This window comes from Giraffa tippelskirchi, chromosome 9, assembly GCF_054371585.1.
Source record: "Giraffa tippelskirchi isolate mGirTip1 chromosome 9, T2T-mGirTip1v1.2.pri, whole genome shotgun sequence".
NCBI lineage: Eukaryota > Metazoa > Chordata > Mammalia > Artiodactyla > Giraffidae > Giraffa > Giraffa tippelskirchi.
Window position 1 is genome coordinate 11,627,158 of NC_137283.1, and position 23,892 is coordinate 11,651,049.

At 44.3% G+C, this 23,892-nt stretch overlaps 2 protein-coding genes across 4 annotated transcripts in view; both read right to left on the reverse strand.

Moving 5' to 3' along the window:
• Positions 1–16,750, reverse strand: part of SCN5A (sodium voltage-gated channel alpha subunit 5) — a 129,514-nt gene extending 112,764 nt beyond the window's left edge. Inside the window, exon 1 of one of the 3 annotated variants that reach the window (XM_081527402.1) lies at positions 14,548–16,741. The gene's annotated coding sequence lies outside the window, so the exon portion shown is untranslated. Of the gene's footprint in view, positions 1–14,547 lie in introns of all 3 variants that reach the window. The other 2 variants (XM_081527403.1, XM_081527399.1) reach the window with 2 other exon arrangements.
• Positions 1–23,892, reverse strand: part of SCN10A (sodium voltage-gated channel alpha subunit 10) — a 107,707-nt gene that overhangs the window by 5,430 nt on the left and 78,385 nt on the right. Inside the window, exons 26-27 of the mRNA XM_081527404.1 lie at positions 21,340–21,610; positions 14,548–16,810 (exon numbers count right to left, since the gene is read on the reverse strand). Of these exons, the coding sequence (XP_081383530.1) occupies positions 15,549–16,810; positions 21,340–21,610 (1,533 nt within the window). The 3' untranslated portion in view covers positions 14,548–15,548. The remainder of the gene's footprint in view (positions 1–14,547; positions 16,811–21,339; positions 21,611–23,892) is intronic.

A 23,892-nucleotide genomic window follows, 5' to 3' on the forward strand; every position in this document is an offset into this window, starting at 1 on the left:
CAACACACAAAATACAATCACATTTCTATATACTAACAGTGAGAACATGATAACTGAAATTAAAACACAACTATCATTATAATTACTCCAAGGAAAATGAAATACTTACATGTAAAGCTAGTAAAACATGTATAGGATCTAAATGCTAAAAAGTATAAGATGTGGATTTTAAAAATTCAAGAATATCTAAATAAATAGAGATACATACCATGTTAATGAATTGTAAGACTCATTATAGTGACTATGTCAATTCTTCCCAAATTAACCTACAGAGTTATTGCAATTCTTGTTAAAAATCTCAGCAATAGTTTTTGTAGACATTGACAAGTTTATTCTAAATTCTATATCGAAAGGCCCAGGATTTACAATAGCTAAAATAATTTTGAAAATAAAAAGTGGGAGGAATCACTCTCCTCAATGTTCAGGCTTACTACATATCCACAGCAATCAAGCCAGTGTAGCACCGGTGAGGGGCTAAGCACAAAAATTCTTGGAAGACAGAACTCAGAAAAAACCCACACAAAATGTCCAACTGATTTTTGACAGAGGTGCAAAAGCAATTCAATGGAGTAAGGATGAAAGTAAAGTGAAAGTTGCTCAGTCGTGTCGGGCTCCTTGCAACCCCATGGAATTCTCCATGCCAGAATACTGGAGTGGGTAGTCTTTCCCTTCTCCAGGGGATCTTCCCAACCCAGGGATTGAACCCAGGTCTTCTGCATTGCAGGCAGATTCTTTACCAGCTGAGCCACGAGGGAAGCCCAAGACTTTTGAATAAATGGTGTAGGAGCAATTAGATATCTCTAGGCAAAAATATGAACCGAAACTCAAACCTCCAAATATATCACATACTTAAATGTAAATGTAAAACTAAAAAACTTTTAGAAAACTATGTAGGTGAAAGATTTCAGGACTTAAACTTGACATAAAAAACATGATCCATAAAAGGAAAACTTGGAAAATTGCATCTCACCAAAATTAAAAACTTTTGCTCTGCAAAAGATCCTGTTAAGAGGATGAAAAGACAAGCTACAGTCAGGGACAAGATACTTGCAGCTCACATACCTGAGAAAGGACTCCTATCTACAATATATACAAAATTATCTAATCTCAACAGTAACACTAACCCAAACAATGAAATTGAAAAATGGACCAAAGACATGAACAGATGTTTCACTGAAGAGGATTTACAGATGGCAAATAAGACATGAAAAGATGTCCAATACCCTTAACCATTAGGTAATGGGTCAATGAAGGTTTGCTTGTGGAATTGTCCTTTTCTACTTTTCTCTTTATTTTAAAGTTAGAATAAAAATTAGCAAGAAAGAAATTCTATCCAAACCAAATAAATCAACAAACAAGAGTTAAGTGAGTGGGGAGAGTCTAGATCACTGTTCAGTCAAGTTTTGCTGTGAAGGAGAGCAGGGAGATGGACAGGAGGAAGACATCAGGAGAAGGGGGAAGGAATTGTGTGTATTTTAAGGTGGGGGATAAAGAACATATTTGAAGGCTGATGGGCATGAGGATATTGATGATGAGGAAGGAGGGTGAATGAGGATGTATGTGGTCCGGAGCACAGACTGACTTTTGATTTCAGTAGAAACTTTTTTCCATTTTAGGAGGAGGGAACACAGAGAATATGCTCAGTGAGGCAGGTGAATTGGTCTGTTTGCTGGTGGGAAGTTGTCTGATAACTTTATCCTTTCAATGAAGTGTAAAAGGATGTTAAATTGTTAAGTGTTGATTGACACACCAAAATATAATACACCTGACATGCTAAAGTAAGGTGCTAGACCAAGATGCAAATTTTTGAAGAAATACTTACATGACTCTTAAAACTCCACCTACACTGAGGGATGAAGGAGTAAGGCTGTCAGGATGACGATGGAACAATTCTTTGAGGTCCAGGTGAGAAAGGGCCACCTGAGTCCTGGGTGAGAGTCTTCCAGGATTCCTTGGGGCTAGAGGAATCCTGAAACCATGGATCACGTATATATGCTGTGAGACATGATTTTTTTTTTTTTTCTGGAAGCCCTGCAACTACCCTAAAAATTGAATGTATTGTTGAACAGACCTATGCCAACACTTCAGAGACAGAGGAGACAAGATGGCAGAGTAGAAGGATTTGAGCTTACCGTCTCTCTCAAAAATACCAAAATCACAACTAACTGCTGAACACCTATTGACAAGAAAAACTTGAACCTACCAAAAAAGATATTATACATCCGAAGACACAGAAGAAGGCACAACGAGACGGCAGGATGGGAGCTTAGGGTATATAATCAAATTCCATATCCACTGTCTCCCACAAACTGGTAAATAATTCTGTCACAGAGTTTCTCCCACAGGAGTGAGAGTTCTGAACCCCACGTCAGGCTCCCCAGCCAGAGGGTCTGGCATAGGGAGGAGGAGCCCCCAGAGCTTCTGGCTTTGAAGGCCAGTGGGGCTTGAGTGCAGGAGCTGCTCAGGACTGGGAGAAACAGTGACTCCACTGCTGGAGGGCACCCATGAGATGTCACATGTGCTGGGACTCAGGGCAGGGCAGTGACTCTGTAGGAGCCTCAACCAGACCTACCTGCGTGTCTTGGTGGGTCTCCTGGGAAGGTGGGGGGCTGCTGTAGCTCTCATTGGGGGCAAGGACACTGGTGGTGGAAGCCTCAGCGAATAGTCCTCTTTGCAAGCTCTCCTGAAGGCTGCCATTTTGGTGCCAAGACTTGACCCACCCAATAGCCTGCGGTCTCAAGTACTGGGATCTCTCAGGCCAAACAGCCAACAGGGTGGAATGCAGGCCCACCCACCAGCAGACAGTCTGCCCACAGCCACCTCTAAACATACACACCCCTTGACGTGGCCCTGCCCACCAGAAAGACAAACCCAGCTCTACCCTCCAGTGCATAGGCAACCGGCCCTCCCACCAGGAAGCCTGCACAAGCCCCTGCACCAACCCCACCCACCTGAGGGCAGACTCCAGAAGTGAGAGGAGCTATAGTCCTCCAGCCTGCAGAATGGAGACCACAAACACAGAAAGTTAGACACCATAAGATATATATTTCAGAGGAAGGAGCAAGGTAAAACTCCAGAAGAAAACTAAGTGAAGTGGAGATAGGCAATCTGCCTGAAGGTGGAAGGATTTTTAAGGATGATTCTTTGATGACAGCGGCAAGAGTGGGCTGAGACAATGTACAGAGACCCATCCCCACATCCATTGGCAAGATATTGTGGGTGGGGTGCCTGCCTTTATATTTGAATCCTGTGAGGAGGACTTTAAGAGGCCAACTTTGGGATCCTTGCAAATGGGAGATGCAGTGGTTGTGTTTGCTCCTGCCTGGGACATTAATCAGCTAAAAGTGGGCTGTCCTAGCTGTTGGCAGAGAAGCTGAAGGAGAGGTGGCTTTGTTGTGATGGAGATGCCCTCCCAGAATTTGGCAGAGTATTTGTCAGACCTGTGACTGTTCCCAGGCATCAGATGTGGGGTATGAGAGAGAGAGAAAAGGAGAGTGAGTTTATGACTCTATCAGGGCCCCTCAGCAGACAGCACCTGGAGGTGGACCACCTCAGGGCTTCTCAGGGCTACAGGAGGAAGTGAGTAGGAGGAAGAGCTGGAGGAGAGGGTATTACTCCAAACAAAGGACCTGCAGGTGAGAGATCTCCAGGAATCAGAGCTTTTAGATAAATTCACAAAAACTCCCAGACAGTCATCTTTAAATGTTGGGCTGGCTCTGAAAGCGGGAGAATTTTCCAGTGCCCTTCTCTCTCCAACCCCCAACCCCTGTGGGCATCAGAGACAGCACCTAGGAGAGCGGGAGCAGGCAAGGGAGGGAGAAAGCAATCAACAGAACCAGCACCCCTTCCTAGGAAGCCGGCAGCCTGCTGCAGCCCACCTTAGCTAAGGAGGAGGAAGAGCCAGAACCTTGAACGAAGTTGGAAACTTTGGCTGTTACATAGGACTGACATGCGAAATATCACAGCAACTGTGTTTGGGGACTTAAAGTGACCAACGGACTTCTTATTACGTAAGAGTAGTTAGAAAAGTTCTAGGATAATCCAAGATTTCATCCAGAAGTGTTACAACTTGTATCCCCAAGAGGAAATGCAGATAAGCAATAGGTGTTTGCAAAGATGTTCAACATCACTAACGGCCAAGGAAATGCAAATCAAAACCACAATGAAATATCGTCGCATTCCTGTCAGAATGGCTGTCATCAACAAGTACACAAATAAAAAATGTTGGCGAGGATGTCGAGAAAAGGGGACCCTTGTACAGTGTTGCTGGGATTGTAAATTGATGCAACCATTGTGGAAAACAGTATGGAGGTTTCTCAAAAAACTAAAAGTAGAACTACTATGTGACCCAGCAATTCCACTTCTGGGCATGTATATGAAAAAGAAAAAACACATATTCAAAAACATACATGTACTCAATGTTCATAGCAACATTATTTACAAATGCCAAGATATGGGAGCAACCCAAGTCTCTATCAACAGGTGAATGGATAAAGAAGATGTGGTGTGTGTGCACGTGCGCGTGTGCGCGTGCGCACACACACACACACGCACATACATTGGACTACTACTCAGCCATAAGAAAAGGAATGAAATTTTCTCATTTGGAGCAACATGGAGGGTTATTACGCTATATGAAAGAAGTCAGACAAAGACAAATACTGGATCTATGGAGTCTATGGAGTCTAAAAATTACAACAAATTAGTGAATCTAACAAAAAAGAAGCAGTCTCACCAGATATAGAGAACAAACTAGTGGTTACCAGCGGAGAGAGGGAAGGAAAGAGGGGAAATATTAGGGAGGGGGATTAAGAGGTACAAACTATTATGTATAAAATAAAGTATAAGGATATATTGTACAACACAGGGGATATAGCCAATATCTTATAGTAAATATAAATGGAGTATAAACCCTTCAAATTTTTGAATCACTATATTTTATACCTGTAACATATAATACTGTGCATCAACTACACTTCAGTAAAAAATAAAAATTTAAGAAATGGTGAATGGCAAAAATGAAACTGCATCACTGAATAGAGAAGTAAGAGTTGGGAGCATAGACTGAGAATGAATAATGGGGAGAAGTCAGGGGTTAGAAGGGTTGGAGGTTTGAGAAGAGACACAAAAGTGTCATTTTGGTGGGCAGGAAAATGAACTTTCTAGGGAAATGCAACAGGATCATTGGACAATATTTAGAGCCCATCTAAGGTTTGTGATTATGAAACTGAAGTAAGACCAGCAACTGTCTGGAGTAGGAGCAGAGAGGGTAGAGATTTGGGTTTAATTAGAGTAGTTTAAGGTTTTACTGGACATGTAGGATTCAGGGGGAAGGTGGCAAAAGATTTGAAAGGGTTTTGAAGCATGTGATTATCAAGCTAGACCATGACATCAGAGTGGGCAAGGGGAGAACGGGATTGATGAAAAGGCAAAGGATGGAAGACCTACAGCCTTTGGAGAATTATATTTCAGTGGAGGTAATAAGGTAAGTGTACTGGTGAGGGAATAGTTGGCCAAAGTATAAGATTGGTATTGTGGATAGTGATGACAATGTTCAGGATAGACCACTGTCTCAAGTAGCAAATGCAAAGTGAGGGATATGATCACTGGATCTGAGAAACCTGTGTATTGGACCGATCACTCTGGGACTGAGAACAGGAATAGGGTCGTAGACAGTGAGCCAGAGGCTGTGACACGGCTGAGCGGTGGAGAATAACCTCCGGCTGATAATATTGCTGATGATACTCCAGAGTTCAGTGGATGAATTAGAAGCAGTAGCTGTGGGACGAACCTCGATGAGGCCAAAAAGGTGTCAGGATGCAAAATTTAACTCTTGGCTTTATGCAAGTGCAAGATCAGCACTTGAAGATGAGCGATTTCCTGAAATTTTCTGCCCAGGACACCTTGCTTTCCTCACTCTAGTCCCCGCCCTGGTAGACGATATTAGAAGAGAAGGGACCATCCCTGCAGGAGGGGAGGAGGTAAGCTTCCTCCTCTGTACTGATCTGGAAAATATAAAAATTTTTGTGTGGAGTCTTCTTGAATGGGGCCTCTGCTTCAGAGCAATCCATGATGACCGTGGGGACTCAGGGAGGAGGTGTTGCTAGATCTAACCAGAAAACATCTCTTATGGTCCAAGATAGCTCAGGATTCTTAGACAATATATTTGGAACATGTGCTCTAGTGACCTCCAACTGTAGCACCTTCACGATCTATGGCAACGTTCATGCAGGAGCTATGTTCTTCCTGTGCTGCTCCCATTCATGACTAAAGACAGGGAGGCAGGAACAAGATGCTGGGTCATTCTTGTCCAACAAAGTCCTCCACTGGGCAGTCTTTTTTCCTGGGAGTCTCCACCAACTTGGCTGTGACTTTCTCAGAGCTGCAGTATGGTCTGAGGTTCTTCCTGTCTCATCTTCCTTCCTTCCCTCTCTCCTTTCACAGTGGGAGACCTGCATCACAGCCTAAGGCTCTCTCTGCTGACTCCTGCTCCTTCCCTTTTATTCATCATTAATGTTTCTCCTGATAAATCCCTTGCACATCTAGTTCTGACTGGACATCAGCTCTTGGGGGACCAGAATGGGCACAGTAGTCCTCTCCCCACATGGGAGGGTGTTGTGGGTGAAGTTCGTCTTAGTCTGTAAGTTCTCTTTGGGAGAGATCCTGGGAGGGATTTTGAGAACTAGTGGCTGCAGGAAGTGTTGCAACTGGCAGGATAAACATATCTAGAAGTGCTCACTATTATCCTCGAAGAGCTTTCTATCCAGAGACCAATGTAAAACATGGTGTGGGCTCAGTCCAGAGAAGTCACCCAGTCCACAGTGTGCACAATGGGTGACTTAGGTGAGCACTACAGTCCACATACATGATGCCACTGGAATGAAGCCACCAGTTTGACCCCTTATTTGTCAGTTTTCTGGAAACAGCTTTGGCTGCTCACTGATTTATTTCTGGGGCAGACAACAAGGAGGAAGCCAGGAAGTTTCTCCCATAGTCCTCTGCTGCTCTGAGTGGCACCAGCCAAGTTCCTTGTTAACTGACAGTCACTTAGTATAATGCTGTGTGCCAGAAAAAGGCACCATGACAACTTCTGGGTAAAGTCCCAGCTTGGAGAGTCTTATTGCAAATAGTGGAGTGCCAAAGTAGCCCAATACAATAAACTGATGGAAAAGGGGGCCATAAGAGGTTGTGGACTTGTCAAGGATCTTTGTCCGTTTATAAGATGTGGTGTGAAACTGAAACTCGAGCTTGTAATTAAACTTTTATTCATCATAGAACAATTTTGAAGCAGAGGCAAGGATCTACTTGGTCTCAGGGCAGTTATCACCAAAATAAAATCTTCAATAGTGCTTGAGAGCACTATTGAATAGAGGATAGGAGCTTTAACCGTCTCATCAGTCAGAAGCAGCTGGGTGATGGGTAAAGAGCTACGAGAAGAGATGACAATCTCACTTCTAGGTGGGACCCTTTGCACACCTCATATAACCTTGGGGAAGTGATTCCTTTCCTGCAGACCTTGGTCCAGCAGCAATATATAAAAAGCCTGCAGATGGGATGATGGACATGTGGACAGCATGAGAAAACAGCTTCCTAACTCTGAGCAGGGGGCTATCTGGGAGTTTGTCTTAATTTGTATTCCCCCAAATCAGGAGCTGAGGCAAGGGTTTGGGTGTGTGTGTTAGTCACTCAGTCGCGTCCGACTCTTTGTGACTCTATGGACTGTAGCCCACCATGCTCCTCCTTCCATGGGATTCTCTAGGCAAGAATACTGGAGTGTGTTGCTTAGGAGGTTGGTTTATTTCCGAGGTGATTCCAGGAGGCAAAAGTAAAGGAGTAGAGAGAGAATTAGCTAAGGAAGGGAGAAACTCCCCTCAAAGCTGGTTAGTGCTATGGGCAACTGGGCAGGGCAGGTTCAGGGTGAGACCAGAGAGTCACCTAAGTAGAAAGTTAAGGAGGCCCTTACTTTCAGGATTGTGAAAGACTGGCCCTACTTGAGGACTCAGACTTTCTATCGATTCTCTGAGAAACTTGATTCAGAACTGTTCCTCCACAGCTTGGGAAGCTAGGATATTATCTTCCAAATCCTGCATTCTTGCATTGGTTGAGGATTGTCCTTGAGGTTGTCAACATCTCCCCTTCCCTCTGCACTTCTGGGCTGCCATGTCTGTGTGGGGAAAAGCCCAGTGGCTTTGGAGAAGGCCCTAAAGACAAAAAGCTGCAGAGTTCTATTCAAAGTCAGATGAGGCAAGGGATGTGGTGTGGGGCACAAATAGGACCTGCTAGAGAGGCAACAGTTAGAACCAGACATGGAGCAATGAACTAGTTCCAAATTGGGAAAGGAGTACATTAAGGCTATCTATTGTCACCTTGCTTGTTTAGCTTATATGCAGAGTACATTAATGAGAAATGCTGGACTGGATGAAGCACAAGCTGGAATCAAGATTGCTGGGAGAAATATCAATAACCTTAGATATATAGATGACACCACCCTTATGGCAGAAAGCAAAGAGGAACTAAAGAGCCTCTTGATGAAGGTGAAAGAGGAGAGTGAAAAAGCTGGCTTAAAACTCAACATTCAAAAAACGAAGACCGGCATCTGGTCCTATCACTTCCTGGCAAATAGATGGGGAAACAATGGAAACAGTGACAGATTTTATTTTCCTGAGCTCCAAAATTAGTGCAGATGGTGACCACTACCATGAAATAAAAGATGCTTGCTCCTTGGAAGAAAAGCTATGACAAATATAGACAGCATATTAAAAAGCAGAGACGTTACTTTGCCAACAAAGGTCCATCTAATCAAAGTTATGGTTTTTCTTGTAGTCATGTATGGATGTGAGAGCAGGACCATAAAGAAGGCTGAGTGCCAGAGAAGTGATGCTTTTGAACTGTGGTGCTGGAGAAGACTCTTGAGAGTCCCTTGGACTGCAGAGAGATCAAATCAGTCAATCCCAAAGGAAATCAACCCTGAATATTTATTGGTAGGACTGATGCTGAAGCTCCAGTACTTTTGCCACCTAATGTGAAGAACTGACTCCCTGATACTGGGAAAGATTGAGGGCAGGAGGAGAAGGGGATGACAGAGGATGAGCTGGTTGGATGGCATCACCGATTCAATGGATATGAGTTTGAGGAAGCTCCAGGAGTTGGTGATGGACAGGGAAGCCTGGTGTGCTGCAGTCCACGGAGTCACAGAGTCGGATGCAACTAAGCAACTGAACAAAAATCACAGTAGAGTCGAATCAGTGGGATCCAAGTGCGGCCTCCCAGAGTGGACTTTGGAGGAGCTACCTTCTATTCTGACCCTCAAAGTGCTGGTTGTGTCCAGAGAGGACCCCACATGTGGTGAGATGTTCCTTTGCACATGAAGCACAGTGTTTCCCACCCAGCACATACTCAATGGGGGTGGGGTGCCTCATTGCACTATGTGAGGACACCCTGGGATATAGTGTGGCAGAATGGGTTTTCTCATTTTCTCCCCCTTTCTCTTTCTGCTTCTTTCAGTGGGCAGAGAGGGCATTTTTATCTCTGTTAAACCTCCTTGGTGAGGAATCTTTATTCCTGCTGTAGGGACAAAGAAGGTTGTTCTGAGAAGTTATGATATGTGAACAAGAGAAGGTCTGGAATCAAAGTGGGACCTTCTGGCCTCATCCAGAACTTGGTCCAGAGCACCAAATTACTTAGCTGATGAGTATTTCTGTGTGGATCATTTGCAGACATCTTAGTTTCCAAGTGGTTCTGGGGCTCCCTGTTCTAACTACAAGAAGCATCATTATTCAACAGGCACACACACACATGCCTTTATGTTACTTTGTAATATGATTAAGTCTGTAAGCAAGAGCAGCTGCATTTCTAATAATCAATTAACTCAGTTCTGCTCAGGGAAAAATAAAGTAATGAGTCCTCTTCATGCATACCCCTTTAGAATTTATTCTTTGCACAATGAATCATATTGACCAAGCTTTGCTGTGGTTGTTGGTTCTACTGTCAGAACTGGTGTTTTACTGGGTCAATAGTAGCCATGAACTTTCCTTGGTATAGATTTGATGCCCACAGGCAAATCCAGCTTTTCTCTGCCTGAACTCACTTGGATGATGAGTCGTCTGGGGCTTCTCAGGGGAAGACACTTGGAACATATTTCCACTTCAGGCAATATATGAGTGATTTTCCAGAGACAGAGTAACACTGCTGATATTTGGGTCCTAGGGAGCATTTATCTGGAGGAAAAGGACTGGGAACTGTCACCAGAGATGCAGATGGAAGCTGGCACCCTTGTCCATGGTGTGGGGTGGGGGGCAGAGGGTGGGGTGGGGGGGACTTTCTTTTTGAGTAGATTTGGTGACCAGTAGTCAATGTACATGAGACACTCAAAAATCCATACTTCAGGTCCCCATTTGGCACAACCCCGTCCTTAATCTCTGCCCCCAAATTGAAAATCTCTATAACCTGTCACTGTTGCCAGAGAGATCTTTAGAAAACATGAATTTAACTCATAGGTTGAATACTCCTCAGGCATTTTTGTCTGCCTAGCCTTCTTCTATGCTGGAGCTATCAATCAAAACGCCCCTCCTTTTTCTTGCTGGAGGTGGGCCAATCAGATGCTCTCTCTTTGAAATCTGAATCCTAACTGGACACTAACCAAAAAAAGAAAAGTAGGTACTACCTGACCCCACGAAGAGATCGTCTATCGGTGGCTAATACCCAGAAACCGGCCCCGCCTTGGCTGCTGTCCTTGCTGTGTTCAGCTTTTTAGTTCCATTCTGAGCTTCCCTGAAGTCATCCAGTACATTTTATGCTGGAATGGGTTTCTGTTGCTTGTAACCAAATAACTCCTACTGACATAGAAACTGATACATGAAGATGGGTGTTATTATTAATAGACCTTAAAGTGTGGCATTGGCTAAGATGAGCTAGGCTAGCACTGAAAATCTCCCATCCCCCTGGCCTGAATCTAGAGATTTCTGTCATGTTGTAACCTGTTATAACTGGAGACCCAGACCACCTACCTCATGCAGCAGGAGTTGAAGGACCTTGATAGAAAGATCTGTAGAATTTGGAAAGGTGTGGGCTACTTCTTGCAGGCTTAGTAAAGGTACACACACAAAAAACAAACTTTGCCTCAACTGGCCAATATGAAAACAGAAAGGTAGGCCTTTTCTAACTATGGCCAGCAGCCCAAGATCTTATAATCATGCCTTGGAGAGTGAAAAAAAATCCAGCTTTCTGTCCCAAGCTAATATTAGTGGAGAAAAGGCAGGGAGAATTGGAACAGTGGTGTGCTAAAGCCAGCTCATACTGACTCAAGTCGACATTGTTTCCCAACTCTGCCTTCGGGGATGTCACATCAGTAGCTTGACATGGGCCATGGTGGGAGTATTTACGTCAGATAAAACAGAAAATGCTACAAATAAGGGATTTACTTTACTCCTGAAGATCTAAGTGTTTAATATTTACCAGCATACTGATGATGGGAAATTAGAGACAGAGGTAAGAATGGAGCTGGGAGAAGCCTAACACTCTCCCCTCCTCCTCCTCCTTCAAAGGATCCCGTCCCTGTACTCTTACCAGGCAAAGGAGATTATTACTCCAATCTAAAGAGCTGCCCATGGAATACAGACTGGGATAGGAGAAGGTAAGCTTCCTCAGTGTCTCTCCACCCAAGCCAATTTTTTTGTTAACACTATCTCTGTCTGGTGGCTCCCTGCAGTCAGGATGCACTCAATTCAGCTGAGGGGTGAAGAAGGGCAAATCATCTACTGCTAAAAGGCAGTAATGTCCAGTCCCAATTTTAGATTGAAAGACCATAACCCGACAAGATCTAAAGAGTTGGCAAAATGCAAGAGATAGAAATCATACTAGTGCTTTGAGGGAGTTGTATTGCTGCAGAAACTTCAGTCCAGGGAAATAATGGCCCGTGATTGCTCAAACCTTAAGACAGCATGCAGGGCTCACTGATAACCAACAGAAAGTACAATAAGCTGTCCGTTCCTTAGAAGAAATTGCTTCCCAGTGCTCCTGTCTCGAGGGAGTAGGAGAGAGGATGAAGAAGGCGCCCAGAAGCAGGACCAAGAAATCATTCCACTGTCAAGGCCAGCAGTACATGCTCCCGGGTACCCTGTGGGCTGGTACTCCTGGATGTGGTTTCTCTTTTTCTTAATAGAGATTGTTATTGAAGTTAACATATTTATCCTATACTATTGTCTATGTGAGGGCTTCCCAAGTGGTGCCAATGGTAAAGAACCTGCCTGCCAATGCAGGAGACATAAGAGACACGGGTTCGATCCCTGGGTTGGGAAAATTCCCTGGAGGAGGGCATGGCAACCCACTCCAGTATTCTTGCCTGGAGAATCCCATGGACAGAGGAGCCTGGTGGGCTATGGTCTGTAGAGTGGCAAAAAGTTGGACCCAAATGAAACAATGTAGCAAGCACACCTTGTCTCTGTGATGGCTAGCCTTTGGGGACTGGCCCAAGAGGAGCTAACTTTTGACTATTTAAGAAGAACAAAGTTAGACTAATAGTGTTAATTTACTTTGACATTGTTCTCGGTGCTGGGGATACATCCATGAGCAAGTAGAGCCTATTCCCTCACAGGGCTTACATTCTAGTGGGGAAGACAGGCAATGAGCAAGTACATATATAACATCTCAGGGGTGGTAAATGCTGGATGGGGCTGGTAATTAGAAGGGTTGGTAAGGGAAGAACTGAAGAAAGTGTGGGAGTGCACAATGTGGATATGATGGCTGAAGGAAAAGTAAGTTCCAAGGTTCTTTGTCCTAAGGCAAGACCATGCCCAGTGTATTTAGGGAACAGCAGGGAAGACAGTGTGGCAGAAGCATAGAGAGTTGGGGTGAAGATGAGGTCAGAGAGGAGTAAGGGCCGGATTATGTAAAACGTGGTGATAACGTTTACTTGGAGAACATATAGGCCACAGGTGGACTTTGAGCTCCAGCGGCTGTTTGAGAATAGGCCGCTGGGGACAAGAGTAGAAATGGGGGACCAGTTGGAGGCTATTGAAATAATACTCGTGAGAGATGGTTACTTGAATGAAGATGGTAGTTGAAAGTTTCCTTTCTCTAGAATTTCCTTTTCTGTTACTTAAAATAGAACTCCTAATCCTTTTACAAATCAGCTCAGATGATCCACGTCCAAGACAGAAATGTCACAATTCAAAGCAGCAGATAGTAAATAACTTCTGTGAAAAGGGAGGAGAATCCAACACAAGATATTAAAAAAACTTTTAACTTGTGAGCTGTATACACACAGAAAAGTGCATTAGATATATGTGTTTAACTTAACACATGGTTATAAAGACAATACTTGTAAAGAGAACCAGCTAGATGGGAAATTAGAACATTGCCAAAGACCTAGTCACAAACGCCTCCTTCCCCCCATCAGTAACCTCTACTCTGACTTTCATGGACTAATTCCTGCTTTTCTTTATGCATCCCCAAACAGTATATTTAATTTTGCCTGATTTGAACCTCGTAAAATCATATAGTATATATAGTCTGGTGTCTGGCTTCTTTCACTAAGTATTATGTCTTAAAGATTCATCTGTAGACTTGTACAAGGCTATATCTCATTCATTCTCATTACTGCATAAAATTACATTTAAAGAATACACCAAAATTTATTAATTTATTCTACTGCTGATGGACATTAGGCTGTGTCTAATTTGGGTCTATTATGAACAATGATAATAAGGAATCTTGTTTATGTCTCCTAGAGCTTGTGTGCATGGATTTTTTGAGGTTTCTTACCTACCAGTGGAAAACCCAAGTCATGAGTATATGTACTTTCAACTCTTAGTAAAGTTAAATTGTTTTCCAAAATGCGTATGCCAATTCGCATGCTCCAGCAGTGCATTAAGCTTCCTGTTGCTCTACATCTTTGCTGACACTTGATATTTGTTATAGATTCTAAAAGTTTTACAGATTTGATATATGCATAGTGATATAGCACTATGGTTTTAATTTGCATTTCCCTGATTACTAATTAGGATGTGTGCTCTTTTATTAATAAATAATCATCTCACTAATCTGCTTCTGTGGGTGCTTGCAAAACCCCAACAAGCATTTGGAAAGCCTCTTTGGTCTCTGATGGGTCAACTGTGATAGGGAAAGGAGAGTGAGGCCCCAGGAAATCTGTGTCTGTGAAGCATGTAAGCTGGACCAGCCTTTAGGTTTTGTAACCGAATACATGGGAAATTTTATGAAATGATCAAGCACGTATCAACGAATTGACCTGATCCTTGTCTCATCATGGCGGAGAATGTCCCAAGAGTTAATAGAAGATCACAGCTGTCATTAAGAGCCTTTATGTCCTATGCTGTCACACAAACTTCTTACTCTCTTTCATCTCAAGACCTGCCATGTGTCCTAGACCTGAATATCATCCTCTGACAACCCTTACTCCATCCACTGCACAAATCCAGTGAATCTTTGGGGGATTAATTCCCATTATGCCTTGTGCTTAGAGCAGGGCCTATCAAATAACAGGTACTTAATATCACTTGTAGGATGACTTAAACAAAGCATTGGCCTTACCTTTTATCTCCCAGATCATCTTTCTTAAAATGTCTCTTTTCTTTCACTTATACTAATTATGGAGTCCTGGCTGGAGGGGAATGTGAAAATCTCCCCCGTTAAAGTCTGTGAGATGTCAAATAGGCTCTGGAATATATTCAAAAGCTGCCTTTTGGCTAGATAGCAGAAAGGTCTGGCCATTGCTGCCTCAGAAGAGAGTGTTTTCTTCATCTCAATTGGGACAGGGCATCACTGAGTTCTACAACTTGAAATGCAAGGACTACAGAGACTATCCATTCTGCGTCCTGCCACCATGGGGAAGGAGGTTCAGAAGTGAAAGAGTTTGGCCCAGGTCAGCCAGGCGAGCAGTGGAAGAATTGGCTAGGATGAGAACAAGCTCCCAGGACAGTGCTCCTTCCTGTCTGCCCAGATGTAGCTGCAAATTGCAAGATATCGGGAAACTTGAAAGTGAATGAGACATGATTTATGACACATCAGTGTCACATAATTTTTTTTAAAATCATGCTTTAAGTTATAACATTGGTTTTGACATATCTTTAAAAATATTAATTTTAATGGATAGCTCAGAGGCCTTTCATGACATAGACCACAGGTATTATCTTAGGCCAGAGTAGTTGTCTGGCAGCTCTCAACATGCAGTCATGCAAAATCCTAAATAACACTGCCAGTCTCTATGTGCTGTTTCACAGAGGACAACCTTGGCCCTTTAGCAACATCCGTGCCATATATCTTTGAAAGTTCTGGTCCTGAGATGTTTGTCTTGGTAAAGATAAGCTCTAGTCACCATCAAAAGAAAAGGACCAGGGACATTTTCAGGAAAGTAAGGGAACCCACCATCTGATACTGAAATTGAAAAAGGAAGTCACTGTGGAGATGCCCTTGGCTTCTGACTCCTGTTGCTGTGTGAGGGTTTCTCCAAGGGTGGGTACCAACTGCATTCCCTGCCCAGTTGTGACACTGTGACTAGTGGCATGCATTGGTGACTCAGCGGTGGTAAGTTATCACAGAGCAGCGGACACATCAGAACTGGACATGCCCATGCTGGAGGGTCCACATGAGGGCCCAGCGGCTTCTTTACTGACAGCCTCCCTTTCATTTTGCATTGAGCTAGATGTGCTCAAGTTGACTTGATCGCTAAGGCCTCTAGTGACACTGTCGTAGGATGGTGGGAAAGATGTGATGGAAGTAGTTTCAGATTTGTCTGGGAGCACACAGTTTTCATTTGCTATGAGAGCAGCAAAGCTTTCATCGGGGAGTGATGCTGCCTCCTCCTCAGCCCTGGGCACCCCCACAGGGCTGGCGATCGTCCTGGAGCGGTGCTGCATGTAGCTCCGATAGGCCTTTTGGATGACAGTGGCTGAGATGTCTTCTTGCTTCCATCGGAGGGTGGTTGCTATTGGTTCATAGGATGCTTTTGAAAGATTAGTTGCCATAAATTTCTCCTCCATATTTGCCTTCAGGGAATCCAACTCCCCGGATTCTCCCAGGACATTCTTGGTGAAGGCAAACAGGATGTCCAAACAGTGGATCTTATCTCCAGGGACCAAGGGCAGGTCCATCTGGATTAATACATTCCGATTGGGCTTGGGGATTCTCAGGGGGCCAGACAGGGTGTCTGCAAAGTCTGAGAGGGCAGAGAAGGTAATGAACTGAGTGGCCTCTGGGTCAAACTTCTCCCACGTCTCGTAGAACATGTCAAAGTCGTCCTCACTCAGGGGCTCCGTGCTTTCCTCCGTGGCCACATTGAAGTTCTCCAGAATCACTGCGATGTACATGTTGACCACGATGAGGAAGGAGATGATGATATAGGTGGTGAAGAAGATGATGCCCACAATGGGATTCCCACAGTCCCCTCTGGTGCTGTTGTTGATGGTCAAGTTGGGGTCACAGTAGGGGGGCCCCGTGTTGAGGATGGGGCTGAGGAGCCCGTCCCAGCCCGCCGACGTGGTGATCTGGAAGAGGCACAGCATGCTGTTGGCGAAGGTCTGGAAGTTGAACATGTCATCGATACCAGCCTCCCACTTGACGTAGGCGAAGCTGGCCATGCCGAAGATGGAGTAGATGAACATGACGAGGAAGAGCAGCAGCCCGATGTTGAAGAGGGCGGGCAGGGACATCATGAGGGCGAAGAGCAGCGTGCGGATGCCCTTGGCCCCGCGGATCAGCCTGAGGATGCGGCCGATGCGGGCCAGGCGGATGACCCGGAAGAGCGTTGGGGAGAATAAACTTCCAAGTGATGTAACAATTGCAGAGAACACCAGGCCTTTAAAAGTGAGGGAAGATGGTCTGATTAGTACTTCCAACCATGAGCCCTGACAAAGTTGGCTGTGATCACACCCCCTTGTCTCTGCCCCGTGTGGACTTTCATGTGAGCATCTACATTTAAGCACTCTGGGCCCTCTGAGCCTGGCACAGTGGTTGGCCTAAAGTAGGGGCTCAGTAAGTGTCCATTGCATAAATCTGTCTCCTTTGAGTCAGTCTCACCCTTCCTACCATGTTCTTAACTTTCCCTACATCCAGATACCTTGCTAGTCAACCTCCATAGTTCTGCTGTCTGTTCAGCTGGATGTGACTGCATCTGTTCCACATGCTGACAGTCCTTTGTCTGTGACACAGACCTGGCTCTCCCCTGAACATTCAGCCTTCAGGTCATGCCTGTTCTTCCACCCTGGTCCTTTGCTCCGTGAGAGCCAGGACCCTCTATGATTCATATCCTTATCTCCTACTGTGAAGATTGACTCAGTTCCTGGCACATGGTCCTATGGATAATTGTACAGAGCCTGGAATAAATTATAAGTGGCCTGAGTAGTTGGGCAACTTGCTGACAGCTAAAGCAGAATGGCTTTGAATGGCCAGCTGTCTGCATAATGGCTTTTATTTGTTTCTTTCATTTCCAGCTGTGTTTGAACTCTGTGTTAGGGCCCAGAGATGAGTTTATTTAGGGTCAGTTACAGCACCTTAATCCAAACTATGAACTAGAGTTTGCATGTCTGCTTATGTGATATCCAACTCAAAGATTTGTCTTGGGGACCTGAAGAGGCCGGTTAAGACCACCAAAGTTTAGGCAAGGCCTTTAGGTCATACAGGATTCAAAACCTCTCAGGAGAAATGGTGAGGGGGTATGGTAGAAGCTCACTCTCCTTGCCAGGGTGCCCTTGATCCAATTCTCCTACTTGCCTTTTGTCATATGAATATGGATAGTCGTGGCAGTATGTTGGAAGGAAGAAGGAAATGGGAGGAGAACTGGGAAATAATTATAATTTTGTACTATGAAATCTTTATGAAAGCCCCTCTCTTAAAGTCCAGTTTAACTGGGGCATTTTCCCATAGTGTGAAATACATTATGTGTTTTTATAATCTACTAAGATTCTGCCAACCAACTAGTCTACCTCTACAAGGGAGAATGAGTCCTCATACTTGTAACCATCAGACACTCCAAAGATGTCTTATCGGTGGGAAGGAAGAAAGGCAGAGAGGACAGAAGCATGGTTGATGGGTTTTTGCACTTGCTTTCAAGCTGTCTTTTCTGCCAGTGATGGATGTTGCTGTGTAGGTCAAAGGAACTACTAGGTAAGGTGTCCCCAAGATAGAATGGAGCACTCTGTGTATCTTTTATTGCTATAGTACTGTAAAAAGATGGGAAGTGAAAAGCAAAGGAGAAAAGCAAAGATATACCCATTTGAATGCAGAGTTCCAAAGAATAGCAAGGAGAGATAAGAAAGCCCTCCTCAGCGATCAGTGCAAAGAAATAGAGGAAAACAATAGAATGGGAAAGACTAGAGATCTTTTCAAGCAAATTAGAGATACCAAGGGAACATTTCATACAAAGATGGGCTCAATAAAGGACAGAAATGGTAGGGACCTAACAGAAGCAGAAGATATAAAGAAGAGGTGGCAAGAATACACAGAAGAATTGTACAAAAAAGATCTTCACGACCAGACAATCACGATGGTGTGATCACTCACCTAGAGCCAGATATCCTGGAATGTGAAGTCAAGTGGACTTTAGGAAGCATCACTACAAATAAAGCTAGTGGAGGTGATGGAATTCCAGTTGAGCTATTTCAAATCCTGAAAGATGACGCTGTGAAAGTGCTGCACTCAATATGCCAGCAAATGTGGAAAACTCAGCAGTGGCCACAGGACTGGAAAAGGTCAGTTTTCATTCCAATCCCAAAGAAAGGCAATACCAAAGAATGCTCAAACTACTGCACAATTGCACTCATCTCACACACTATCAAAGTAATGCTCAAAATTCTCCAAGCCAGGCTTCAGCAATATGTGAACTGTGAACTTTCAGATGTTCAAGCTGGTTTTAGAAAAGGCAGAGGAACCAGAGATCAAATTGCCAACATCCGCTGGATCATTGAAATAGCAAGAGAGTACCAGAAAAACATCTATTTCTGCTCTATTGACTATGCCAAAGCCTTTGACTGTGTGGATCACAATAAACTGTGGAAAATCCTGAAAGAGATGGGAATACCAGACCACCTGACCTGCCTCTTGAGAAACCTGTATGCAGGTCAGGAAGCAACAGTTAGAACTGGACTTGGAACAACAGACTGGTTCCAAATAGAAAAAGGAGTACGTCAAGGCTGTATATTGTCACCCTGCTTATTTAACTTATATGCAGAGTACATCATGAGAAACGCTGGGCTGGATGAAGCATAAGCTAGAATCAGGATTGCTGGGAGAAATATCAATAACCTCAGATATGTAGATGACACCACCCTTATGGCAGAAAGTGAAGAACTAAAGAGCCTCTTGATGAAAGTGAAAGAGGAGAGTGAAAAAGTTGGCTTAAAGCTCAACATTCAGAAAACTAAGATCATGGCATCTGGTCCCATCACTTCATGGCAGATAGATGGGGAAACAGTGGAAACAGTGGCTGACTTTATTTTTCTGGGCTCCAAAATCACTGGAGATGGTGACTGCAGCCATGAAATTAAAAGACGCTTACTCCTTGGAAGGAAAGTTATGACCAACCGAGATAGCATATTAAAAAGCAGAGACATTACTTTGCCAACAAAGGTCTGTCTAGTCAAGGCTATGGTTTTTCCAGTGGTCATGTATGGATGTGAGAGTTGGACTGTGAAGAAAGCTGAGTGCCGAAGAACTGATGCTTTTGAACTGTGGTGTTGGAGAAGACTCTTGAGAGTCCCTTGGACTGCAAGGAGATCCAACCAGTCCATCCTAAAGGAGATGAGTCCTGGGAAGGACTGATGTTGAAGCTGAAACTCCAACACTTTGGCTACCTGATGTGAAGAGCTAACTCATTGGAAAAGACCCTGATGCTGGGAAGGATTGAGGGCAGGAGGAGAAGGGGACGACAGAGGATGAGATGGCTGGATAGCATCATCGACTCGATGGACATGGGTTTGGGTGGACTCAGGGAGTTGGTGATGGACAGGGAGGCCTGGTGTGCTGCGGTTCATGGGGTTGCAAAGAGTTGGACCCCAGAGTCAGTTGAGCGACTGAACTGAACTGATAGTACTGTATGGGAAGTCACATAAGCAAGCTCCCTTCTCTAATATAAAATAAGAAATGGCTTTAGAGTCTCTCACTTTGGAAGGAAAACAAACAAAGCAACCTTCCCACCCCCAGAAAACCCAGCAGCAATAGGAAAATAAAACAAAACAAAAAACAAAAATAAATTTCAACTCCCCAGACAAACACAACCCAAGGCTATGTTTCAGCACCAGGATAGAGAGGTTGATTAAGTGCTGCCAGGTTGTATTTAGAGGCTATTAGCTCTTGACGGTAAATCAATGGAAAATTAAATCTATAGCTATGCTCTGACATGAAAAGTAAGCAGGTCATGATATAACAGGTCAGGATATATTTATAATGCAAAGTAAAGCTGCTGGGATTTAGTCTTTATAGGGCTGAAGTTTGGCAAATCACACGAAGGCCAGGGACAGTCTCTTGGTTGTTGGTAGGAGGCTGTTAGTTTATTAAAAAGAACATTAGCCTCGTCTAAATTCAGCTCCACCTTTCACCAACTATATGACCTTGTATAACTTCCTTAATTCTGAAGCTCCATATTAAATGTATAAAATGACTATAGTAAACTCCTTCCCAGGGCTGCTGTGGCGATCCATGGATCCCAGCCCAGTTCTCAGAACTCAGCAAGCCCTCAATTATAGGGTGGCTCCATTACCCACTTGAGCCTCTGATTCCATTCATTTTCTCTGAACACCATTGACCCCCGAGTACTGGGCCCGTCATTTAACAACACCCAGACTAGGTCATAACAGCATTGATCTCTTGGCATTGGTCCCTTGACTTTTCTGTCACTCATATTCCCTAAGTGGATAGTTATACAGAGATTTTATTCCAGACCCTTGACTTAAGAATCTCCTTTGAACAATCTCCTTCTAGTCTTTCTGCACTCTTCTGGCAACCAGCTCCTTTTCCAGAAAGTATTTTTTGATTCACCTCACACCACACCACCCACTCTCTGCTTTGAAGGCCATAAAGATAAGACCCACTGGAAACTCCGTCATCTTAGATTCCCTACTGCCCCCCGTTCTGACAATGGTGGTGCACACAGCACGTGCTGGAATACCCTTCATGGCAGCATGGAGAAAGCCAATGGAACCTCTCCCTTTCACTGGGAGGCCCAGGGACATTTTAAATCTGCTGCTCTTGTAAAGCAGCAAACACTGGACTCCTCTAACATACAACATAGGTTTTTAGAAGTTTGTTAGTTGTCCCTTTGGTTTTAAAAGACCAGTCAAAATGACCCCAAGCAGAGGCTGGATAACCCAACCACATGCATTGTCCACTTACTCCCAATGGAGAGGACCACGACAACGAAGTCAAACACATTCCAGCCATTGGTGAAGTAGTAATGCCTCAAGGCAAACATCTTCATGACACACTCTCCCGTGAAGACGGCCACAAAGAACTGGTTGATTTTGTTCAGGACTTTTGTCTTTTCTTCACTCTGCTCATCAGTCTCCACCATCATGGTGATCATGTTGAGGCAGATGAGGACCATGATCACGATGTCAAAGGTCTGCCTGGTCACGATGTCAAAGACAAAACCCTGGTACTTATTCTGAGAAAACAAGAGATGGGACATCAGGCCTTTGTGCAACATAAACCAGGCATCTGGAGAGGCAGTGTTCTTTACAGAAGGGTTTTTAAAGTCTGTCTCTTTTGTCTCCCTCACACTCCACATCCTGACAGAAGCCAAGTCCTGATCTTCCAAAATCTCACTCATAGTTGATTCTAACTCAGTGCCTCAGTTCAAGTCCTGTTGCCACTCCTGGCACCATAAAATCACCAGGCATTTTACCTTTGTCTATGCTCTTTCCTCCACTTACAGTGCCCTTCCAGTCCCTTCTCTTGGCCACCTAAATCCCCTTGAGTGATCTATCTCTCTTAATCCCCACTTCCCTCAGGGAATCTTCTTCAATCACACCATACCACATTGCTTCATCCCTTCTTTGGGCTCCCCCAGCCTTTACAAGGAGAGCAAATATTCCTGAATATTCATTGGAAGGACAGATGCTGAAGCTGAAACTCCAATACTTTGGCCACCTGATCCGAAGAACTGACTCATTAGAAAAGACCCTGACGCTGGGCAAGATTGAAGGCAGGAGGAGAAGGGGATGACAGAAGATGAGATGGTTGGATGGCATCACCGATTCAATGGACATGAGTTTGAGCAAGCTCCAGGAGTTGGTGATGGACAATCCATGGGGTTGCAGAGTCGGACACAACTGAGCAGCTGAACTGAACTTAACTGAACAGCCTTTACAGTTGGTCTAGAGTTCTAGCGTTTCATGTATAGCTCTCTTTTCTACTAGACAATGAGCTCTTTGAGGATGGGGTCATGTCTTCTTTAATTTTGTGTTCCTGCAGTGCCCTGCATAGAGCAAGAGTTCCAGAACTTCTTGAAAAATTATTTGCGAGTCAAGTCGAGTGCACCTGCATACAAAGTCAAGTGCAGTGGTACAACTGATTCTTATAAATGCTCTTTTTATTCCTGGGTAGATGTCTAAGCAGGGCACGGAGTCAGGTCTTGGCTGTTTGCTTTCTTAGAGGGAGGCAGAGTGCCCTGGACAACCAAGGGATCATTTCGGGTAGGGGCTGTTTTTACGGTATTAAAAAAAATTTCCTGGTGTGGCCCTCTAGTCTTTCCTGTGCTGTTAACGTCTCACTGCTCTGTGAGTTCTTGATTCCAACTTTACTCTCCTCCCTCACCTTGTCTTGGACACATCTGAGCTCTCTGGAACTCACCTGCCTTGATCTGAAAACTTCTCCTCTTACTCACTGGCTGCTTATTCTCCCCACTCCATAGACCCCAGGGCTGGGGACCGAGGTGAAGTCTCTCTCATTCCTGTCACTCCCAGACCTTTGCTCCTTCTGTGTCTCACAAAACCTCTCTTCTGACACCTGTGTCATCAAGTTAGCTTACCTTCACCCCCTCTTCTTTGCTACCACTTACCTATATCCTGGTCCCTCTGCTTCATTACTGATGAGTGAGACTCTTGGCCACACAGTTCCTTAGCTAAATCTCTAATGATCTAGCTTTTCCTTAGAGAAAAATCTTGAACCTCACGTCTCTCTCCAGCTACCAGACTACTTCTCTCCCCACTTTCACAGTCAAATTTCTTGAAAGAATTATGTGTAGTCACTGTTTCCCATGCACTCCTCAGCCTCCTCCAACATAGCTTTTGTCCCCATCCTGCTGCTAAAATGTCTCTTGTTAAGACCTCATAACCTCCATGATGCAAAATCCCCAAACACTTGTTTGACATCATTTAGCACATCCTCCACTTTGGAACGCTCCTTACTTGGTTCCCAGCAGGCCTTACTTCCCCGATTCTTTTCTTGCCTTTCTGGCTGCTCTTTTTTGAGTCTTCTTTACTTAACCTTGAGATGTTAGAGTTCCTCAAGGCTCAGGCTTAGGTACCGTTTGCTCTTCTCCCCATTCTTTCTTCCCTGGCAATTTCTCCAGCCTGTGAATTAATATGTGTGTGATTTTTTGCTAATTGTTTTCCTGCGTCAGTGGACTGCCATCTCTGTGAGAGAGGGAACATCTCACTGCTCTATCCTCAGTGTCTGCATAGTATCTAGCCTGCAATAGATGATCAATAGATAGATAAATGAATGGATGACAGAATGGACAACTGAATTACACTTCAAATAGAATTATAAAGTCACTCCACTAGGTTGATTACATTTAATTCTGTACAAGAAGGACTTCCTGACTTCCTGAATGCATAGTATGTGCAGGGCTCTGCATGAGTGGCTGTGAGGGAGAAAGGAACCTGTTGTGACTCTCACAAGGGAGCTCCCAGGAACTGCAAAGCAGGCAGAGGGGAGAAGGGC